The 15,242-nt window shown below is 42.0% G+C and overlaps 1 protein-coding gene across 5 annotated transcripts in view; it reads right to left on the reverse strand.

Annotated features, from left to right (window-relative positions):
* GANC (glucosidase alpha, neutral C) overlaps positions 1-15,242 on the reverse strand; it is a 129,465-nt gene that overhangs the window by 55,008 nt on the left and 59,215 nt on the right. For all 5 annotated transcript variants that reach the window (XM_040333499.1, XM_040333497.1, XM_040333496.1 and 2 more), the window contains 4 exons: positions 12,342-12,522; positions 8,818-8,971; positions 8,504-8,739; positions 7,305-7,431 (listed from right to left, as the gene is read on the reverse strand). In XM_040333499.1, coding sequence (XP_040189433.1) covers positions 7,305-7,431; positions 8,504-8,739; positions 8,818-8,971; positions 12,342-12,522 — 698 coding nt within the window. The remainder of the gene's footprint in view (positions 1-7,304; positions 7,432-8,503; positions 8,740-8,817; positions 8,972-12,341; positions 12,523-15,242) is intronic.

A 15,242-nucleotide genomic window follows, 5' to 3' on the forward strand; every position in this document is an offset into this window, starting at 1 on the left:
AAATGTATTCAATCAATTAATAATGCAAAGATGTAAATATCAAAATATTCTCAACTGCATCAAATCCAAAAGTGCATCGTGCATACATAAATGGAAGACTTGTGATCATAAAATTGTAATTAAATACAGTACTATGCAAAAGTTTTAATCAAGTAAACAAATGCTGTAAAGTAAGAATGCTTTCAAAAATATATATTTTAATTGTTAATTTGTATCAATTAAAGTGATTGTAAAATCTTGTTTCTTTTCTCTACAAATAACAAACATGTTACTCTACCGCAGTGGTTTTGCACAGGGCAGCTGGATCCTCTTCTTCTCAGGTCCCTCTTTAGTGCTCCTAGCCCATTCCTCCTGTCGAATGCCCTCACTGCAAGCAGCTTGCTATGGGGGCACCCGAGCCGATTCACAGTTCTGTGTGTCAGACACGGAGCCCTAGTTTGGCCCCACCCCTCTCTCTCCTGATTGGCTGACTGACTTTGATTGACAGCATCTGGAGCCAATGACCTGCTACTGTGTCTCAGCCAATCAGGAGGAGCGTCCTGGATGGCGCTGAGGCACTCTTGGACATTGCTGGAAAGAGATGGGGCTCAGGTAAGTTTTAGGGGGTGTTGGGGCAGCTGCTGCACACAGAAGGTTTTTTTTTCTTAATGCATAGAATGCATTAAGATGAAAAAGCTTCTGACTTTACAACCACTTTAAGCAAACAGAAGAAAAATCGAAATCAAATCAATATTTGGTGTGGCTATCCTTTGGCTTCAAATCAGCATCAATTCTTACACTTGCACAAAGGCAGGGATTTTGGAGGATTAGAGTCAGTATGATTAATCGATTATTCCTAGAAGGTGCTAATGATCATCAATTGCATATGTAGGTTGAAACACAGTCATTATCTGAAACAGAAACAGCTGTGTAGGAGGTTTATAACTGGGTGAGGAACAGTCAAACTGTGCAACAAAGTGGGGTTATGGAAGACCTTTATATGTCACACTCACAGGTCATACACCATGGCAAGAGTAAGCACAGCAACAAGATTCCAGGTAGTAATACTGCATCAGAAAGGTCTCTCCCAGGCAAAGATTTCAAAGCAGTACAAGGAAAGAGGGGAGTGGAGGCACCAACTGTAATATTCCTAATGTTTCTAGATAATGTAAGTATAATGTATATACTCACAGGTTCACTTGGAAATGTAGTCCATCGAGGATGGGGGTGTCCTTAGGTCTATAGCTGCCGGTCTGCAGGCTCTGGTGGTGTTTCCCTGACTTCTCAGAAGTATTGCATACAGGAAGCTCCACGCTGTCCAGTGTGGAACACGGAAGCGGCAGTGATGTCACACGGCACGGCAGGGTAGGCAGACAAACAGACAAACAAAAGCCTGTTACACTCCCCACCTCTTGTTTGTCTGCCTACCCTGCCGTGCCGTGTGACGTCACTGCCGCTTTTACCTAAGGGCCCTTTCACACAGGGCGGATCAGTAATGATCCGGCATCCGTGTGTCCGTCAAGCTCAGCAGGGATCCTCCGTAAAATCCCCGCTGAGCCGTCGGCTGACAGGGCGGTCCCCGCACACTGTGCAAGGACCGCCCTGTCTTTTCTCCGCTCTCCCCTATGGGGGATCGGATGAACACGGACCGCGTGTCCGTGTTCATCCGATCTGCAGACGGAAGAAAAAATAGGATTTTCTTCCGTCCGCAAAATCGGAGCTTTGCGGAGGCGGGTGATTACGGGTGTCAACGGATGTTCATCCGCTGACATCGGCAATCACATAGGGACCAATGTATGTCCCGTTTTCATCCCCAAACAGATGGATTAAAATGCGGACATACGGTCCGCACATGTGAAAGGGGCCTAAAATGCGATATACGTATTTATGAATTTGTTTCACTTATTTTTTTTTTTTTAATATTGATATTTATTGTAGTGATGATTTTTTTATATGTTGTATTTGAACTTAAATTATATGTGACTTTGTTTGTTACCCCACAACTTCATATTCCTGATATGTGCCTGTTGTACCATGCACTTGTATAAGAAAGTATCCTGTGCTGGGAACTCTGTGTACTCTCCTCCAATGATCAGACTTGTGCTGATACGCCCCTACTTCACAGCCATTCACTGTCAAGCTTAGCCTGCTGCTGATTCTCCTCCCCCCAGCTCTTATGCAGCTGAGAACAGAGGGAATGTGATCACTTATAAAAAAGGGGGGGGGGGGTATTATACTATTTGTTTATATCTATACAAAAAGATTAAGATTTTGCCTTTCATTTCTATTTTAAACTGAATGAGTTGATTTACAAGGTGATCATTTGCAACCACTGTAAGTTATATCTGATGCACATATAGTGGAGCACATTATTATATGCACAATGGGGTCAATTCACTAAGAGTTGAATAACGGCTAATAAAATGTGGTAAAATTTCCTCCAAACATGGCGAGTCAAGTTAATGCCAAGAGCTCAATTTTGGTCTCATCTTACCACAGCATTTTCTCTCAATCCTTCTCTGAATCATTATGTTCATTGGTATGATTGTACATGTGTGTTTTAGAGGAAGGGGGACTCGCCGTGTTTGGAGGAAGAAAAATGCTGACTATGACCCTAAGAACACCATCCCTACAGTAAGGCACGGAGGTGGAAACATGATGCTTTGGAGCTGTTTCTCTGCTAAAGGTACAGGCCAACTTTGCCACATTGAGAGGCCAATGGACAGGGCCATGTATTGTAAAATCTTGGATGAGAACCTTCTTCCCTCAGCCAGAACACTAAAGATGAGTCATGGAAGGGCCTTTCAGCATGAAAATGACCCAAAACATACCATCAAGGCAACAAATGAGTGGCTCAAAAAGAAGCACATTAGGTCATGTCTCCAGACCTTAATCTTATAGAAAATGTATGGAGGGAGCTGAAACTTTGATTTGCCAAGCCACAGCCAAGAAACCTTAAAGAAAAGTTCACCTTTACAGAGAAATCTGTATGGTGAATTTACACAGGACCCCCTCCTCACCCCCCCCCCCACCGTCCCGCTGATCTCCCGCTTTGAGCCCTGCTATCGCTGCCTCACCAGGCCGGAGCTTATAAATCCCCTTTGGCTTAATCTGCAAAACTTCCCCATCAGGAGGTACGTTTTATGGCATTCTAATTGGTCAGCGCTGACCAATCAGATCCTGCATAGCCCGTCATGTCAGCAGGGAAGAAGTAGAGAGAATGCTGAGGGGATTTCTAAGCCCTGGTCCGGTGAGGCGGCGATAGCAGGGCTCAGAATGGGAGATAACCGTGATGTAGTTCAGAGGGATGGGGGGAAGGGAAGGAGGGGGTCCTGTGTAAGTTCACCTTAGGCCTAGTACACACGAGAGGATTTATCCGCGTATACGGTCCACCGGACCGTATCCGCGGATAAATCCTCTTGAGGATTTCCACGGATTTGGATCCGATGGAGTGTACTCACCATCGGATCGAAATCCGCGCCGAAATCCCCTCGCGATGACGTGTCGCGCCGTCGCCGCGATGATGACGCGGCGACGTGCGCGACGCTGTCATAAAAGGAATTCCACGCATGCGTCGAATCATTACGACGCATGCGGGGGATGCCTTCGGACGGATCGATCCGGTGAGTCTGTACAGACCACCGGATCGATCCGCGGGAGCCAATTCAAGCGGATAGATTTGTAGACATGTCTACAAATTTTTATCTGCTGGAATTGGGAAATTTCCGCGGATAAATATCCGCAGGAATGTACACACCATAGAATCTATCCGCTGAAACCGATCCGCTGAGATTTTTCAGCGGATGGATTCTATCGTGTGTACGGGGCCTTACACATTTTTCTGTAAAGGTGTACTTACACTTTAAGGATTTAGAGAAGATCTGTAAAAAAGAGTGGACCAAAGCCCCTCCCAAGATGTGTGCAAACCTGATAACCAACTACAAAAAAAAGGCTTACCTCTGTGCTTGCCAACAAGGGTTTCCCTTAACAAGTACTAAGTCATGTTTTGCTTAGGGATCAAATACTTAACTCACTGAACTGCAACTCAGTTTATAACTTTATGAATTTCTTGATTGATTCATATATATACCCCCTGATGAAGCTACCAGGTGAAACATGTTGGGATATTATACGAATTTGAAACCATTGCTGTAGCCGAAAACCTGCTTGTGTGACCACGTTTTTAACTTGATTCTCATTAAACTTATATAATCTTTTTTCCAAATGTATGGTTCTCATTATTATTTGTAAGCACCGTAAAAATCTGTATGTCCTTCCCATTTGGTCCATTTAACTATTTGGGATGAGGTGACAACCCTCTGGGTGTTCCATCCTCAGTCGGACATAACTATTATGAATTTGTATTATTTGCTTTTTCTGGAATTTTGGTTGATATTCTGGCTCTATAATTCAAAATACACCTATGATAAAAATGATATACCCTTCATTTCTTTGTAAGCGGGCAAACTTACATCTGCAGGAGATCAAATTATTATTTTCCCCACTATACTGTATATCTTCTACTGACTGCCTAGGTGTCTGATATTTTGTATTGCAATTCTCTTGCTGTGGTAACTGACATTCTTCTGTGAAATGATTGTAGAAAATGTACATTACATCGCTGTGCTTTATAAATTAGCTATATGGAGTTCTACCAACATATGTTAGTATTTATTAGGGCTGTGCAAATTAACTTTTAATTAATCTTTAATTTTTTTGATCGATCAAAATCTTTTTGATCGATTAAAATTCTTTTAAACTTTACTCACCTCTCCGCCGGCTTCTGGGCCTTCAGGGAGTTCCGTCAGGAGATCCAGTAACGTCACGGACACCGGCAGGGCTTGCCGTGTCCATCTGCTGTGCTTTCATATCTGCATGCCGGCGGAACCTTACTATCTGCCACACGCAAGGGCTGTTACACTTCCCTCTATCACTTCCCTCTATCAACCTGGGATTCTACAACTATCCACTGGGAGTTGTGATAGTTCCCTTCATGGGACATCTACATGCCGACGGACTGATGTTAACCTCTCCTCATCTGGATTCAGCAGTGGTATCGTTGTACACATTTTTATACCAGTATCATACTTAGCTACATGTTTTTATGACTGCTTTTAGTACCGTTTGGTATTACTCGCACCATTTTTACAGTTTATGTAGCTACATCGATTTTATCCCCAGTGCAATATTTATTTGGTTACCTACTTGAAGACTATAAAAGTTTTAATGCTATTCCCATCGAGCGCTGCCTTTGTGTGTTTTTTGTATCCTGCTAGCCATTTTTCCAGTGGTTGGTAGCTGCACTGGGAATCAGCCTGCAAGGAGATCAGCTAAAAGTAGTTGGATCTGTATGTGCGTTATAATTATTCGAAATTAGTCGATTAATCGATTTAAAAAAAAAAAACGATTAATCGAACAGAAAATTTTTGATCAGTAACAGCCCTAGTATTTATATTTGTTTCTGTACGTGAAACCCCACACTGTTGGGGAGATTGTAAGTGGGATGGGGGGGGGGGTTCTTTTGTGGAAGAAAAAATGTATGGTTTATTTTTTGTGAGCCATGTTAAAACCTCAATAAAAATGATTTTAAAAAATGGCAACTGTTTCTGATACACATTGCTTTAGCAAACTAAGGGGTTCATTTACTAAAGGCAAATAGATTGTGCACTTATTCTCCTCCGAGCTTAGTAAATGTGGCGAAGCTTCATTTTGTAAAGAATACCCAATCAGATGCAAGGAAATAAAGAAAACAGCGTTTTTGTTTGCACATGATTGCTGCATGATGCAAATGAACTTGCATTGTGAACAGTATATTTGCCATTAGTATACCTACCCCTAAATGTCTTTCAGTTAGGGTTTACATCTATTTTAAATGAAGCACAAAGCTAAAATTGGATGGAAGTTGTAGTATCTTTTTAGGTAATTGTAGATGACATGTATGAGGACAGGCAAGACTATCTGCACACCTACTAACAGCATAAGTCGAATTACAAAACAAATACAATTACCAGAAAGACCAAAGGCACCATGTGTCACATTTATACAATTATGCGTACAGAAAAATTGAAGGGCTACCTACAGCAATCAATCAGATTCCAACAGCCATCTCTTTAGTCAAGCATAAAAAAAGCCAATGGTTAAACCTATGCTTTAAAGCAGCACTTATTTTTTCCTGGCTTATTGAACAAAGCAAAAGAAAAAAGAATGGCGAAGTATCGTAGTTTTCAGAAATCAATCAAAAATTATATCTAAACTGATTTTAGTACAGTAAACTTGAGGAATGACAGGTCACTTTTCACGTAACATTATTGCACTTAGTTTGGCTATTAGCTGGCAAATGTCTCATCAGGATGAGATATCTGCCTGTCAGATATGCATCACCTTGAAACCATGACCAGCAGATTGATTGTAAATTAAATACTTATTCAATTTTTGTTATAGAAATATACATTTTGCCAAGACACACTTGAAAGTGTGTGTGTAATAAGCATTTTTTTTCTGATGGTTGGGTTGCTCTTTATTGCCCTCTAGGAAATCCCTACACATCCTGATCTTCACTCAATCATTATAAGAGATGCTGCAATCAGGCACATAACTTGAAATGATAGTTATATGCATGTACACTAGGGAAAGCGGGCACATTCTTAACTGAATAATATATCAATGATCTAAAAATTCTGCTGGATAAAAAACCTTTTCTGTACAGAGGAGAGTCTTTTTCCAAGTTACACTAACAGGAATGTAAGGACAATACTGCTAATCCTTTATATTTCTATGGCTGTCCTTGAACTTACCGATGAACCTACAATCAATGTTATAGTGGTGTTCCAGGATTTTTTTTTTAAAGCCAGCAGCTACACATACTGCAGCTGCTGGCTTTTAATACATGGACACTTACCTGTCCTGGAGTGCCTCGATGACAGCACCGCAGCTGTTTCCATCAGCTGTCGGGTGCTGCCGCCGCCATTGCGGGTAAGGGTACCCGGCAGTGTAGCCTTTCAACTTCACGCTGGGAACCCTACTGCGCATGCCCGAGGCCCCATTCCTCTCTCCTATTGGCCCAGCGATGGGGGGAGGATGAGGAAAGAGCTAATTAGCCGTGGCTGGACTTCCGGAAGTGGGAAAGGATACAAGGATACCTGTCAAAGACAGGTATCCTGTCCCCCCTCCCCCCTAAAAGGTGCCAATTGTAGCACCGAAGGGGGGGGGGGGAGGAATCAGATAAGCAGAAGTTCCACTTAATAAAGGCTATAAAAATGAAACAGTCAGAATTTTTCATACTTTGTATACAAGTAGCATTTCACATGATAGTGTACACTCCTAACCTGGCCAGCAGGAGCCTTCAAAATTCTGTTTTTTTCGGTCTTTCACAAAGTAGCCTCTTTTTTTGGCCTCCGCATACAGGGTGTAGTTTGGATCAACTTTAATGTGAGGGTCAGAGATCACAACCAGCTGAGAATGAGAGAGACATTATGTCAGAGGACTGTAAGCGGAAGATAAATCGGAGCTAGGACTAAATATGTTTCTGATATTACAGACCTGATTTTTTTTTTACTGTTAGTAAGATTTTTTTAAAGTCTAACATGCTAACTGTGATCTGGTCACTTAGTTTCAACACCTAAAACTTGCTGCCTTTAGAATTCAAGCTGTTATCCATCACTCCCACTGAGTACTGTACGTGACAATTTTTCAGGGAAGGCTTTTGAAGGTCTACTCTTTTCTTTTTGGTCCAAACAGACCCTGTGGTCTATCAGTACACTGCGCTCAGTTTTTTACCCCACTGCTTGTTGTGCTGTGTTTTGTAGTGCTTTTTATCCTTTTTACACCAATAAAGGCTACGTTTTTAGGTTCATTTTGGTGTGCGGCTGTCCATGAATTCCTTTCATTGATTTGCTAGACACTACTAATAGAGCACTATTCCTCCCTATGATACCAGAAATGGGGCACTATTCCTCCCCCTAATACCGGATGTTTACTCCCACTGATGCCAGGAAAATTTTCACTCCCGCTGGCCAAAGTCCGGCCCTCTAAGAGTCTGAAGGACAATAAACCGGCCCTCTGTTTAGAATGTTTGGAGACCCCTGCCCTATATACTTATATTTGCACTACCTATTTCCCAATGTGGTAACAGTTTGTATCCACTTATTTCCATGTTAAGGAATGTATGTGTTCTATAGTTTGCGGATCGGGCTGCCCTTTGTCGGGCGCTCGGTCAGACTTTGTTTACCTTCTGTTTATACTTGTCTAAAAAATACAATAAAAAATGTATTGAACCTAAAATAAAAAAGACAGTACTGTATAGAAATTCAGTCAGCAAAGAGTGACTATAGAAACAACAAGATGACTAGTTCACTCACCCTCTCCTACCGCTATGCACAGATCTGTACTTATATATCTATAAAGATAATTACACTGCTTCTCTTGTGCTACATAACATATATTTGAAAAGAAGGCTTAAGAATTGCCTTGCAAAATACTTTATTTCTTCACTTGCCATATACTAAATGTACACATATATTTGTACCTTGCGTCTTTTCTCCTGCAATTTCTTTTGCATCTTTACAGGATCAGGAAATTTGTCAGGGTCCCAGGTAAAATACCTCTTTCCATCGGTGTGCTCAATATCCAACCACATAACATCATAGGGAATATTGTGCTCATCAAACCCTGAATCCACAGCTTCAACATCTGCCTCATCTTCATAATTCCAGCGACACTGATGATAACCCAGTGAGAAGAGTGGAGGAAGTATCTGGGTACCTGTCATTACAGAGCTCTATTACAACCATACAGGGCAGAGTAGGTGAGTAAATAAAAATGTAATGCATTAGTAATCACCTGTTAGCTGTGCATACTGGTTAAAAACATTTTGAGGCATAGGTCCCAGTAAAAGGAACACATCCACTATCCCGCTCTCAGACATCCATCTGATGTCCATTTTGGGTACTGCCTTTTGCTTCTGTATATCTGGAGAATTCGATTGCGAATGCGACTGGCAATATAATGAAGACAGGATAGTTGGTTAAGCTATGGTCAGTAAAAGTATTGTTTTACACAAAAGGTAACAAATGAGTTAGGAATTACCAAACCAGTCATGGCAATGTGTACTATATGAAAAATTAATATAAAAATATAAATTAATTTGGGAGCGCTAATAAATTAATTAATACATAAAAAAAAAATCAATATTTAGTGATAAAAAACACCAGCCTGCCCACACCAACTAAATTGCTATAACTGCTGTGGAAACCTTTTAGAAATATAGTAAACATAATACAGTGCACTGATAGAATGAAATATAAACCAGAAGTAGTTGTTGTGAAACAAATATAAACACCACTGTGCAAACCCAACAAAGCTATGACAGTTCTATTAAAGTCCTTGGAATAAAAAAATGTGCATAAAACACAATAATAGTGACAATCTTGATGGTGATTTTCTTGAAAGCGTCCTTAAGGAACCAAATCCAAAACTTATTGTGACTTGCTACATTCACCTTCACCAAAAATGCAGACAAAAGATGACACCCATAAGTGCTCAAGGTAAGGATGGCAGCTTACCAGAACACATTGACCCTTTTAGTTAAAAAAGAGGTCAAATGTGCTGTAGTTGTATTAAATGATGGCAGATAGATGGAATGGAAACAGGATCAGAACCCCTCACACTCTGGCAGGCCCAAATCAGGATATGCAAATAACAAGATAGACCAAACATAGTGTAATACCGTTTAATATAAAAATTAAAATCCAAATGACAAGCCAAATGGCCGCTTACATTTGTAGGTGCCCCGGAACCGGCACTGAGGCTGGATAACAGTTACCGTGGCTGAGTAAACAAAGTCCCGTAGTAGAGGTGCCTAGCGTGCGTTCCACCTGTGACGGCGGTGAACCAGTGGGACCCGAGGTGACGTAATGTGTACTATATAGAGGCTTGTGGACACCTGACCATCGATCTTACTTATATGAGCTCGCTGGGCTTTTTTTTGCACCCCTCTGATTCTATAACAGACTCAACTTTCCCAGGATCCACAAGATTTTGGAGCGCATCTGTGGGAAATTGCTCTTATTCAGCAAAAGAGCATTTGTGAGGGTAAGTGCTGATATTTGATGAGAAAACTTGCCTCACAATCAGCAATCCAATTTATGGCAAAGTTGTTCAGCAGGTCAGGGCACTGTGTAGTCCACTTGAGTTTCTTCACATTAACCACTTGCTGATTCGCAATACTTATAAAGTATATATACGTTGCGGTTTGCAAGTGGTTTACGGGGATTATGGCTAAAGATATCAGCCTTAACCCCCAATAAAATGGCCGTCATTGAAATAATTTGTTACACTATATTTGCGCAGTGGCATAGGTGTGCGGAGCCTATTACATTAGGGTGTGCACCCCAAAGCTCAAACATACATTTATGCAGGAGAGGAAGAGTGTATGACAACAAGCAGTATGTACAGGAGAGAAGTATGGAGAGTATGACTGTTGGCAGTATGTACAGGAAAGGAGTGTAGAGGGGATGACATTTAGCGGTATGTACAGGAAAGGAGTGTGGAGGGGATGATATTGGGCGGTATGTACAGCAAAGGAGTGTGGAGGGGATGACATTTGGCGGTACGTACAGGAAAGGAGTGTGGAGGGGATGACATTTGGCGGTATGTACCAGAAAGGAGTGTGGAGGGGATGACATCTGTGCCGATCTCGCTGTTGGTGTCAATACATGTTAATACATTGTTAATAACACTCCCAGATCGCAGTGCGATCCGATTCTAGTTCGGGAGAAAAATAAAGCCCCTGTACTATTTTCGTGTGAATCCAATGCGAGTTTAGCCATACAACTGTATGGCTGAACTTTCACCGCACAGACGTTGCATGTGATTGGCATCTGCGGTGCGGGTGCGAATGTGATGTCTGAGATCGCACATATGTGGACCTAGGCTTAAAGATAAAAAAAAAACACAGTGTGCATCAAACATGTGATGTGAATGTATCAAAAAAGAGTATTCACATAGGAGATAAGTGAAATTACAAATCAAAACAAATGTCCATAAAGCAATTATTATTCCATATAAATTTCCAAACAAAGAAATAGGATATTTGGTGCGCTGTTCCCAATGTTGAGTGTTGTATATTCTTAAAAAATATATATCCGTGCTTCACCAGTGCTCAAAAAAAAATGTGTTTCTTACCAGATAGTCATGATCTTTAAATTATAGGAAACCATGACAAGCATAAGATAAGGGGGTATCCTGTGAACCGCCAAGTCTCGTTCTCACAGCAGCACTCCTCAGAGAAGGATTGTATGCCCAATGGTCAGCGTCCCGGCCTCCACACATGTGTGTCAGTGCTCGCGGCAAACCGCAAATCTGCTCTCTCTTGTACTCGGGCTGTGTCATGTGTTTGTCATGCAAAGGAAGGCTCATTGTGCACTTTATTTATTAAAATTAAAATATTTCACTTGCAGATAAAAAGTGTAAAATCAAGCGGTAGAGAGAACATCTGACCACGGAGTACACCAATAGGTTCAGAACGTGGTTTAGATCACAACTCCTGTCTCCACCCGACGCATTTTTCCGTAAAAGGCATCATCTGGGAATGGAGGACCTCCATTTGCACGATTCCCCCATTAACACAGACAGTGCTGACAGGGGAATACCTCATGCTTACAATTGTCTGCTCCTGGCAGGTGGGCAGGAGAGCTGTCCCTGATGGGAGAAGACAGTGACTATCGCTAGCGGCTAAAGCAGCCGCTAGCGACAATCATAAGTGAATCTGGCAGGCTTGTTGTACCCAAGTCTACACATTAACAGTTCAAATCTCAGCCGGTTCCTGCTGTGTATGGCCGGCCTAATACCGCGTACACACGTTCGGATTTTCCGTCGGAAGAACCTTGGATGGTTTTTCCGACAGAATTCCGCTCAAGCTTGGCTTGCATACACACGGTCACACAAAAGTTCTCTGAACGTTCGACCGTCAAGAACGCGGTGACGTACAACACTACTATGAGCCGAGAAAATGAAGTTTAATGTTTCCGAGCATGCATCAGAATTTTGCGCGTCAGAATTGCTACAAAATGATCAGAATTTCCGATTGGTATTTTTTTCCGGTTGGAAAATTTGAGAACCAGCTATTAAATTTTTTTGGTTTCCGAAATTCCGACAGGAAAAGTCAGATGGAGCCTACACACGGTCGGAATTTCCGAACAAAGGCTCACATCTGACTTTTCTTGTCGTAAATTCCGACCGTGTGTACGGGGCATAAGTCTCTGAACTGAAGATATCGGAACACTGTATAATAAAAATTTTAAATAAGTCAAAATAGATTATGGCTGTAAAGAAATTTCTTAATGTAATAAAAACCATAGTCCTACCTGTAAGGCAGCTTTGGAATGGATTTCTACTAATGTCTCTGATGCATTGAGCCAGAAAATGCCACAAGTGTTTGATGGTTTGTGTGCCAACAGTAAAGGTACAGATCCATATGTGCCCATTTTATCATAGACACGGTATCCAAACACATCCAAATTGTAGAGCCGGTATGCCTCATTTTCTCTAACGGTGAGAGAGAAAACAGGAGTCATTTGATATTGTGCAATACAAGTAAGTAGATATATATATTTATGTGCACCAACCTACTGACCATCTCCTCCTTCTCGAAAAACTCCACTCTATAGGTCTTCAAGACTCTGCTCTTTCCTGGTTCTCCTCCTACTTATCACAGCGTCCTTCAGTGTTACCTATAACTCTGTTTCCTCCTCTCCACTTCCTCTTTCTGTAGGAGTCCCCCAAAGTTCTGTCCTCAGACCCCTACTCTTCCCCATTTACACCTCCTCCCTTGGTCAATTAATAAATTCCCATGGCTTCCAGTACCATCTCTACGCTGACGAAACACAAATCTATCTCTCTACTCTTCACCTCCCTCCTTCAGTCTCCTTTCACATTACTAACTGACACATCAGCATTGATGTCACACCACTTCCTCAAACTCAATCTTTCTAAAACTGATCTCATATTCTTCCTCTGGCCCGTGCCCTTTCTCCTCGCTTCTCCATCAAGATCAATAGTACAACCATCAGTCCCTCCCCTCATGCCGGGGTGCTAGGTATAATACTGGACTCTGACCTGTCCTTTCAGCCCCAGCTGTCCAAATCTTGCAGACTTCACCTCCGTAACATCTCCAAAATCCCCCCCATTTCTAATCATTGAAACCACTAAGCAACTTATTTACTCCCTTGTTATCTCTCGCCTTTACTATCGTAACTATCCCCTCTTCAGTCTATAATGAATGACGCTGCCAGACTCATCCACCTTACCAAACGTTCAGTGTCCACCACCTCTCTCTGCCAATCCCTCCACTAGTTTCCCATTGCTCAACGAATACAATTCAAAACACTAACAACATACAAAGCCATTTACAACTCTGCCCTGTGCTACATCACCAATCTTATCTCCGAATATCACCCAAGCCATCCTCTCCGCTCCTCCCAAGACCTCCTGCTCTCTAGCTCCCTTGTCTCCTCCTCCCATGCTCGCCTTCAGGACTTCTCCAGAGCCTCTCCCTACACCAATCCGTCTTGTTATCTCCTACTCTGTCCACTTTTAGACGATCCCTGAAAACTCATCTCTTCAGGGAGGCCTATCCTGCCTTCAACTAACAACCAAATCTTCTACTTTAGTTTATTCCTCAAAGTCACTACCTTTTGTTTCACAGCCCCTCCCTATTAGATTGTAAGCTTGATTGTTGCTGCATTGTCTTCCATTATATTGTAAAGCGCTGCACAAACTCTTGGCCCTATATAAATACTGTATAATAATAATATAATAATAATGTGCACCAACCTGAGTTTGTCAGAGCCATGTGCACAATTGATTTACCTTATTGTTTAGGATCATTGTATGACTCTCTAGCTTCACTCATTTGTGAGTTGCTTCGCAACAAGCAGATGTGTGACACTTCTCAGACTTCCCTGATCTGTATACATGTTCTTAGACAGTAACTCAGAAAGTAGTAAAAAGACAGTGGGCAGTATAAAGTTAGGCAGTTAATATTTTTGGAAGGGTTTCAGCAATGGCAGCTCTGTAATTTTGCTCATTTTGGTAAGGGTGTATGGTGTTAGTTCACATTTCCATTTTTTTTTCTCATAAGGTGAACTGACTGGTTTTGCACAGAGTGGCCCCAAACCTCCTCTTCTGGGGTCCCTCAGGGGTGCTCCTGTTCTCCTCCTCTTCTCGAGTGCCCTGTTGGAGAGCCATCTCTCCCTCGGTGGCACTCATGCGGGCGCGCTCCCTTGTCCTGCCGCTGCGTCTATTGACACAGACAGCAGGACTCGGCCCTGACCCCTGCTATCAACCTATCCAATCAGGTCACAAGACACAGGCTGGAGCTGGTGTGGTCGTCCCCATCGCTGGAAAGACAGGGTTCAGATAAGTAAAAGGGGGGCTCTGGGGGGCAGGTGCATCACAGGAGGTTTTTCACTTTAACGTATAGAATGCATTAAGGTGAAAAACTTCAAGTATTTACAACCCCTTTAAAGTGTATCTAAACCCTAAAACAAAAAAATATATATTGTAGCTTACTAGTCCTTGAATGTAGGTGCATTAGTTTTCTTTTTCATTTTATTTTCATCTGGTGATCTTTCCATCACAGTAATACACTTCATGCCCTAGGGTGACAAGGCCTACTTACATTACTGTATCTATTGAGAGGAACTGCTGTCACCCTAGAACAGAAAGTATGTTAGGACTACAGAACACCTCTCTCTTCCATAAGATAAGGGGACGTGTCCTGTAGTTAACAAAGGTAAGCTGAACAGGGCTGATAAGACAACTTTGGATTTCAATTTGGAATTGTCAACTCACATTTCTGGAAGATTCAGCTGGATAATTTCTGTGCTTGCAGCATTTTTAAACATATGGGAAATATGTATTGGGGAGATATACGGAATATGTTTTCATTTTGGCAATCCTGGTTTTGTAAATTGATCAGTGTCAGATGGCTACAAATGTCCCCATGTGTTTGATTTCAGATGTTTTTTACAAGACTAATTAATTATTTAAAGGAGAAGTATAGCCAAATCTATATTGGCGATACTTCTCCTGTAGGTCACAGGAGTGCAGTTCATCCACTGTCGACTGATGTCACTCAGCCGGTCCAGGCTTGGAAAAGATCCCAACCATATGGTCAGGATCCACCCAGATGCCTGGCCTGGCACATGGCTCAGGCTCTCAGCGATCGCTGAGAGCCTGAGATATCCACTCCCTCCCCTCCACAG

Source organism: Rana temporaria, chromosome 13, assembly GCF_905171775.1.
Source record: "Rana temporaria chromosome 13, aRanTem1.1, whole genome shotgun sequence".
Taxonomy (NCBI): Eukaryota; Metazoa; Chordata; class Amphibia; order Anura; family Ranidae; genus Rana; species Rana temporaria.